This window comes from Acipenser ruthenus, chromosome 23, assembly GCF_902713425.1.
Source record: "Acipenser ruthenus chromosome 23, fAciRut3.2 maternal haplotype, whole genome shotgun sequence".
In the NCBI taxonomy this organism is placed as follows: domain Eukaryota; kingdom Metazoa; phylum Chordata; class Actinopteri; order Acipenseriformes; family Acipenseridae; genus Acipenser; species Acipenser ruthenus.
Window position 1 is genome coordinate 28386742 of NC_081211.1, and position 8777 is coordinate 28395518.

Genomic DNA, 8777 nt, shown 5'->3' on the forward strand with positions numbered 1-8777 from the left:
GAATTAACTTGAATGCCGTTTATTAGAGACGCCTTTATTATTCTTTTCTGAAAACCACATAAACAGGTTTCTCAACAAAATACTTTTCCTCCTTGTACAACTTTAACAAAGAGAAACTCACAAATACTGTATACAGTATACATTTCTGTTGAATAATCTTACAAAAAAAAAAGGTATATCAATTTGCTTTCACATATTGAAAACAACTGGACAACCATCAGGTGAAAGAATATTTACTAACCATGTTGTCTAAATGATGTAGCAAACAAAAAGGAATAAAATGGGTTTTAAAATGCCTTTGCTCCCACCCCAGTCCAGCCAGCAGTGACAAACAGAAAGTTTCTGCATCTCTGTTACAATGTCAGGCACTGGGGTTCCCCTGCCCGGGGAGGTGGAATAAGACACGCCCTCCACACTACAGTACATGTTGCTGTGTGAAGCAGTAACACAGTGTGGGGCACAGCTGAGCAGACTGTACATATCAGAAATCCACCCAGCTCTGCGGAAACATGTACCGGGAGGTCCACTGTGCTGCAAGCCCAACAGTCATTCTGTCCTTGAAATAGAAGTGTAAAAAAATCCAGCCCAGCCCAGCCCAGCCCAGTCCACGTGGCATGACTAGAAGTCCATGGAGCTGTGCGCCAGGTAGTCCTTGCGTCCGATGTTGCTGACCTGTTTGGTCTGCATGGCTTCCAGCTTGGGACAGTCTGTGATACGATGACCCAAACCTCCGCAGAAGGTACAGCCTCTCTCCCCTGGAAAAAACAAACAAACAAAAAAACAGCATAGTTATTATTTTAATTAATTAGTCATTTAGCAGGCGCTTTTATCCAAAGCGACTTACAGAGACTAAAGGGTGAACTATGCACAACAACTCCTGCTGTAGAGTCACTTAAAATAAGACCTCAGTTTTATGATTCATCTGAAGGACGGAGCATAGGAAGTGAGTCAGTGACCTTCTGGTATCAAGCCCCCGTCTTTAACCACTGAACCACCATGTTAGGGAAGTAAAGATACACATACATTCAACTACCTCAAATTTCGCTTCCTCTCTTTATTGGAACTGTGCTGACAGTTTCACTGTGCTGTGTATTCAGTTAGCTATGCTGCATTTCCTCTGCAGGAGAGATTTGACACTTGGGAAAGGAAGGGTGGCAATCTGTGCTGTAAGCTGTGTGCCACAATGAGAGTGCAGAATGAGCAGCTCAGAGCCCTTACCACCAATATCCAGCATGGTCTCGTCTTCACTCTGCAGCACCTGCAACACAGGGGGGACCTTCTGCTTCGCCTCAATCAGAAGAGCCTTCAGGTCCATTAGCACAGACTCGTCTAGGAAGAACAATACACAGTCACATACATACAGGAGATTCGCAAACAGCGAGTCAATCAGCTTCAAGTCAAGGATCAAAAAGCTACAATGAAGTGAACACCCATCTCTTAGAAAAGAGGGCCAGATGTTAGGGGCCTAGAATACCAGTCTCTAATGAAAAAAAAATTAACAGTGGTTTTGTTACAAAAGGGCAAAGTTATTCTAATATAAATCACACCGGCAGAAGTTTGATCAATTTATAGTAAGCAAAGCAGAGTTCCTGTGGTTCAGCCTGTCTCTTGGGTCTCCTCTACAATAGACTATTTACCAGAGGCACAGAGAAACTGGGCTCTTACCGCAGGCTTTGTTGATGAAAGTCGTGGCAATCCCTGTCTTTCCAGATCGACCCGTACGCCCGATTCTGTGGACTGCAGAGAAAACGATTATTAAAAAACAGGACTGTCACGAAAGCCTTCAACTAAAACAACAAGCATGAGCTAGTAATACAATACATACGCCAGGTTCTAAATAGGACACCGGGGCGATTAACCCATCAGTGATGCAGTTGAGGCTCCCCAATAAAAGCAATGGCGATCAGTAACCGATTAACGGCTGTACCTCCAGCAGCAATGTTAAGGTTTATCCGCGCCAGCGCGGCCTGGGCACGCTCGTACCGTAATTCTCGATCTCCTCTGGCATGTCGTAGTTCACCACGTGCTGGATAGCTGGGAAATCCAAGCCTTTGGACGCAACGTCAGTGGCCACCAGCACATCCTTCTTTCCTTCCTTAAAGGCTTCGATGGCCTTGGTTCTCTCCTCCTGATCTGAAAGCACACAAGAGAAGCTCCAGCATGTGCTTATTCAAATGTACCAATCTAAAAATCAGATTTAGATGGAAGGATTGAGAAACAAAGAGATAACAAGAGAGAGGCAGCTTAAAGGGGTGTTAGAGAGACCGGGGCTACAGCATTCACCTAAAACTGACAAAACAGATCTAAATATTAACGTTGCATACCAAGGCTGAAAACCACCAGCAGATTGACCATCATTTTTCATGTTTGTAAGATGGCTGAAAATACAAAAATCAGACCACAAAGACCTACCACCACCATACAGTACTTGCATGTAAAAATACAAGTGTATCGAGATTCTGAGACAAACAAAGTATATCTGAAGCAATCTACTGATCAGTCAGTTCTCTAGATCTATGAAACTCTGAAGTGTGCGCACCCCTCCACTACATCCCCAGTTAGAGATTATAAATAAATAAGCACTAGCCTTGACAGCAGTGATGGACAGGCTCCACTTACCTTTTCCTCCATGAATGGCCACAGCCTCCACTCCCTTAAGCAGGAGATACTCATGAATGGCATCTACATCTGCCTTCTTCTCTGCAAACATGAGCACCTGTGAACAAAGGAGAAACGCTTAGGACCGGGCAATGGAAACAGCAGCAGCCCTGCTCATATCCAAACCAATTCCCTCCGGCAACAACACTGATGCTCTGAATAAACAGAGACTGGGGGAACAGAAAATCAACATCAGCATTGATGTGGAAACAGAAACAGGATGGAGTTACAAGCAGAAGGCCATTTCTGCTGGGAAAACGCTGTTTTTGTGAAACGCATTCACAGCTGCATTCATGCTGTGCTGTGTACATCGTATTCGATTGAACTGCTTTCATACTAGAAAATGATGTAACTGCCCCAGATGATCTATTATAAGGGGGGGGGGGTTCAGTGCTGACTGTAAAGTTTGCTTGAATTCTTTTAATTTTAATCATCTTCTTGTACGATTATCTTTTAAACATTGTATGTCCACGTTCCAACAAGGTGACATGAAAACGCAGAAGCAGAAGCAGCAGCAGCAGCAGCAACACAAACATTAAAAACATTATAACAAGACTAAAAATAAACCTAACTGAACCACGTACCGGAGGTGGAGTCTTCTGCAAACACTCCAGAAGGTAAACCATCTTTGCTTCCTCTTTCACATATTCCACTTCCTAAAACAATAAAGGCAAACACAGTTCTGAATAGATTCCAGGTTACAAGGCTAAGAACAGAGCCCCCTGTATCAGTGCTGCTCAAAGCCCTACCTGTATGACGTCCAAGCTGGCTGCTCCCGCACGGCCCACGTTGATAGTGATGGGCTTCACCAGGGCACTTTTAGCAAAGTTCTGGATCTTCTTTGGCATAGTGGCACTGAAGAGCAGAGTCTGCCTCTGACCCTAGAGGGGATGATCAAACAAGATTGTATTGTACCATCAGGGAAACTGAGGCTTTACATTCAGAGCTTTAAAACTCAGTAATGTATACGGACCTCCAAATTCAAGGTGTGGTGCACTACATCGGAACTACCAGGAAACATCTGAGGGATGGTTTGTGTTTTAATGTTTAAACTACAGCAGGATTTTCGCAGTTAAGAGTTTATTGGAATGAACCAGTGTTGCTGTTCATCCCTGCCCAGCACCCTCAACTCTACACAGAGCTTGAAAGAGGCTGTGGATCAGTACAGTGAGATCACGCTCTTCTCTGGACCAGAAGGCAACTGATCCAAAAGATGGAATTTATTTACAGCAGCAGAGAAATGATCATGCATGCACACTATCAAAATGATCTTCACTTCGTCAAACCAGCGGAACACAGCTTCTTCTGAAACAAGTTCCTCAAACTCCTTATCAGCTTTTAACCCTTGTACGGTTTCATTATTGTGGGTGCCAGACAGAACCCTGCCATTCTTGGAAACAACTGAGGGTTAAGTGTTACACAAGGAGCTATTCAAACACTGCAGACCAGTAACGAGTTCCAGAAAAAATATCAGAGATGGAAATAAGATGAAAATGAATCCACTCCTGGAGTTTCAGAAGACACACCTGTTAGCACATATCCTGTGGCTAACCAAGCTTGTAGCAAAACTGCTATGCAATGTACTTCCATCTCTGTATATGTAGTGTTGTAAATAGGGCCATCGAAAATTCACGATTTCACGGAAATAGTGTATTTGACTGCCTAACGTGAAAAACTTTTTTTTTTTTTTTTAACATTACTCGTCACCAGCTTTTATCCTGTAGAAACCATAGAAAACTACATAGAAATGTCTGCAACAATAATAAAACTACGACTAATAGATCTTATATTTATCATGGTGTCAGTCTTGAATGTCACATCTTTGCCACTAGATGCAATCCCTGATTTCACAAGCTGTAGAGATAAAATTGAATCTTAGAAGCATCTAGCACAGTCCGTTTCCATGGCCCTAGTTATAAACAACTGCCCGCACTGCCCCCCCCCCCCCCCCCCATGAGAGTTGAGTTACCTTGAAGTAGGAGAAGATGGTCCTGATGTCCTCCTCGAAGCCCATGTCAATCATCCTGTCTGCCTCGTCCAGTGACAGGTAGCGGCAGATATCCAGCCCCACCATCTTCTTCTGCAGCAGGTCCATCAGCCGCCCGGGAGTGGCCACCATCATGTGAACCCCTCTGACGAGAGAAAAGGACACCCCTCTCAATCTCTCAACACTGCCTTCAACAATTTCATTCAGGACTTTAAAAACAAACACTCGGTGCCAGACTATAAGGTAGAACCACGACGAAGGCACAAGACAAGCCTCCTTGAGTTTCTTTTAGCTCGTGTTTATGACAAGAATTGAAGTTTCTACTAATGTAGTAAAAACAGGATGGATGAAGCGTACTACGATAAGAAGTGGGGCTGCAACAAGAGCGCGGTATCTCCCACTCGGGTAACAAGGATTCACATTCTGAAGCCATCTCTTTGTAGACTGGAAGCCATCGCTGGATATTAATGCACACTTACTGGTTGACCACTTCCATCTGCTCCTTGACGGACATGCCCCCGATGCACAGGGCGCAGCGCAGTTCAGGGGCCCCCTCCTCCTGCAGGAGCCGGGAATAGTACTCGATGATGCCATGGGTCTGCCGAGCCAGCTCTCTCTGCCAGGGGAGAAGAGAGGAATGATCACAAGAAAACCACAAGGCCGGGACTCCAATCGGCATGTTCCCATTTGCTGGATTCCATTTGCTAATATAGTCTGTTTTGGGTTACGCAATTAGTTTATGTTAATGCTGAAGTTGTATTATAACAACAGAGAGGGTGCTTTACAGAATAACAGAACAATATCTTTAAGGGCTGATTCAGGAAAGAAAGCACACTGCACGTAATGGCATGCTGGTGCTGGGTTTGGGTTCAGTTCCTTGCAACACTCTCTTTCTTCCAGCAGACAGGGGCATAGCAGAACTTACCGAGGGGCAAATGATGAGTCCATACGGGCCCTCTCTCTTGGAGAAGGGAAGCCTCTTCTCCTGCTCGAAGGAGAACATGATGAGCGGCAGCGTGAACACCAGAGTCTTTCCAGAGCCGGTGAAGGCGATTCCAATCATATCTCTGCCTGACAAACTAGCACAGCACACAGACACAGGGTCAACCCACACCTCCTGCTGAACATGAAGAAGCTGCAGCAGGAGCCTAACATGCAATGTGCAGCTGGGCCTGCAGTTATTCTATACTGCTCAGCCCAAGATCTCACACAATAATACAAGCACCAGGATACACTCGCACTCACTGTGCCACCTAGTGACTAGTTCTCTCGTGTGAAGAAAAACTGTAAAAAGTTCAATGAAATATACTGAAGAGTTTAAGAAATGCCAGTAAAACACCATGACTTACACTGTAGGGATTCCCTGGATCTGAATTGGTGTTGGATGAATAATCCCTTTCTTTTTTAAGCCTCTTAAAATTGCTGCCAAAAGACAAAGAGAAAGTGAAAATGAACTAAGAGACAGATTACAAGCAGCCACAAGCCCACCTCACCCGATCTACACTACCACCTCACAGTGTGGTTCAGAAACAGAAACGCACCCATATGCAGTGCTACCTTGCTATAAGTCAGCAGATGGCAATTACCATTAAGAGGTCATTTGATTATACAGTCTTATAAAGGGATCTGCAGTTATAAAATGCAGGATCTTCATTCACTTTAATTTGAGGCATTTTACCAGAACATAACTCATGAAGTTCTGTTATATGATGCCCCCCAAGCTGACGGGCACGGCTGTACCTGCAGGCAGCTTCATCTCTTTGAAGCTCTTGATAGGTGGTGGGATGCCATCCCCATCGACCAGGATGTGGTACTTCTTCCTTACGCGATCGTTACGAGCTGGCGGCATGCTCAGGATAAACCGCGGAGCCTTCCAGCTGCAGGAAACACAAGGCAACAGAACATTGTGACATCACTGAACAGGACTGTGACATCACTAAACTTCAGATGGCCCATTCCACGTTACGCGTGTTACAGCAACATTAAGGACTCTGGAAACCACTCCTTATGGGCTCTTTGGAATAGGCCAAATGCTCCTACAGTTTAAAAGGACTGATAGAGTAGCACACTGACCTTGTTTTTATCGGATCTTCATAAGTAATGCCTTTAGCCATCTCTTTCACAGACATTAAAGCTAAAAAAAACACACACACATCAGTATTAGTGATCTCTCGAGGTTAAAATCATTCCTGCCTTTTTCTCACACCTTACCCTTTTAGTGGCACCCTTTCTATTATCACAGGATGCACATTTAGAATCTGTGATTGTGACTCATCTATAACCAAACATTCAAACCGACCAGATCACACGTGACCTGCAGGACATTTCTGATTTCTGAAAACGAGGCACTCACCTCTTCCCTCGGCAACACTCTCCAGAATCTTCTCCTCCTCCTTCAGCTGCTTCTCTTTAGCCGATTCCTTACGAGCTTAAAGATTAAAAAGAATAGATTAGCAGTCAGTTGTTTGTTTACTAATCTAACCAGGAAGAAATCTGGCATATGCATTGTCAAATTCTAGGCATCTTTGGTCCCATCTGATCTAAAGATGGCTTTAAGATGAGCCGTTTAACTGAACACAAATTGTTTCTTTAAACGGTGACCCTAGTTCTGTGAAAACACAGGGGTTGTATTAGAGCAATGAAGCTTTTCTCCATCATGATGAGTAAGCCCAGAGTAAACAGCAGGTCCTTGCTGGTCCATACCTTCTGCCTTCTCCTTCAGGTGCTGGTGCTGGTCCAGCAGGCTGACGTTGGAGCGTGGGCCCAGGCCCTCCTCATCGTCCCTGTGCTCACTGCCGCTGTCTCTCAGCTCCTCGTCGGTCAAGCCCTTCCCTCGGAGACGCAGCAGCTTCTGCATCTGAACACACACACACACACACACACATAGCAGCGGGCAGCGTTACTCACAGCCATCAAAACCAGCGCAATCTTTACATGTGCAATGCATTAATAAGAAATAGCCACTGGGGGAAGCAGCATCTTATACTTTCCTATCATAGTTCAAATTCTCCTATTTAACACCAACACAGAATTTAGCAATGCCTATAATGAAAACATGAGACCCAGTGTGTTTCCATATCAATGAAAACATGAGACCCAATGTGTTTCCATATCAATGAAAACATGAGACCCAATGTGTTCTCCATTTGGATATTTTAGATGTTTTTAAATGTGGGTTACATTTCTTGGCACTTTTAATCCAGGTGAACAACACCACCACATGCCCCTTGAAGGACACAAAGTGCTTGACCAGGAAGTGTGGTCCTCAGTATGAATGTACCACAGGCCATACAGTGGTGTTCAGACATTAGACAGTTTACCATTTGCTGTTTCCTCAGCTTGACAGGGACATAAGGGACATAATCTTTATCATCCTCCGACTCCACGGATCCCTGCTCCTCCTCATCCTCAACGTGGGCCCTCTGTAAAAACAAAACACACAGAAACAAACTTTAGGATTAGCTAGTTCAGTGCCAACCACACAGACTTTAGGATTAGCTAGTTCAGTGCCAACCACACAGACTTTAGGATTAGCTAGTTCTGTGCCAACTCGAGCACATAACGCTAGAGTGGAAATAAGACTCCAAGTGCATACCATTTGTGAAATGTGTAAGAATCATAATAATTAATATTCTCCGCTGCTCGATTACCCTGCACGTTTAATTAATCTGTAACTGTAATCGGTAACTTTGAAAGACTCACTCTGCAGGAAACTCGAAGAAAATAATATGAAAATCGGTTTACAGTAACACAACTTGTGAATGAAGTTACAACACTGTAACCGCCACTGTACTAAATACCAGAAACATAAACAACACCGCGCAGCAGTACTCGCCTTCCGCTCTCTGCTCTCCGTCTCCATCTCTGATTCAGATCTACCAAACAGGACTTCCAGTACACAATACAAATAGAAACGTCTTCCCTATGCTCAATGTGTATGTTTACAATGTGATTTATTTTCCCTACACAACCGAAAGTGCCTTGTGTGCGTCAGTCTCACGTTGTTGTGGGAATGTCCTGCTTGTACTACGGTGGTCGGATAGGTCCAACCATCTCAAGAACGTTCCACTGAATAGAACAAAAACGCGAAATTCTACTCAGTTCCTGCCACCGAAGTGGCAGAAATCAAGCC

General features: G+C 44.4%; 1 protein-coding gene across 1 annotated transcript; it reads right to left on the reverse strand.

Annotated features, from left to right (window-relative positions):
* Positions 1 to 13: 13 nt before the first annotated feature.
* Positions 14 to 8756, reverse strand: LOC117413032 (probable ATP-dependent RNA helicase DDX41). The gene is made up of 17 exons (XM_058997119.1): positions 8481 to 8756; positions 7966 to 8067; positions 7349 to 7502; positions 6999 to 7073; positions 6719 to 6779; positions 6386 to 6522; positions 5995 to 6067; positions 5571 to 5724; positions 5125 to 5261; positions 4628 to 4790; positions 3408 to 3539; positions 3243 to 3314; positions 2620 to 2716; positions 1984 to 2133; positions 1666 to 1737; positions 1219 to 1329; positions 14 to 755 (listed from the first exon to the last, which is right to left on the reverse strand). Exons 1-17 carry the CDS (start codon positions 8505 to 8507, stop codon positions 619 to 621), a joined length of 1854 nt encoding a protein of 617 aa, XP_058853102.1. The 5' UTR covers positions 8508 to 8756; the 3' UTR covers positions 14 to 618.
* Positions 8757 to 8777: the final 21 nt, after the last annotated feature.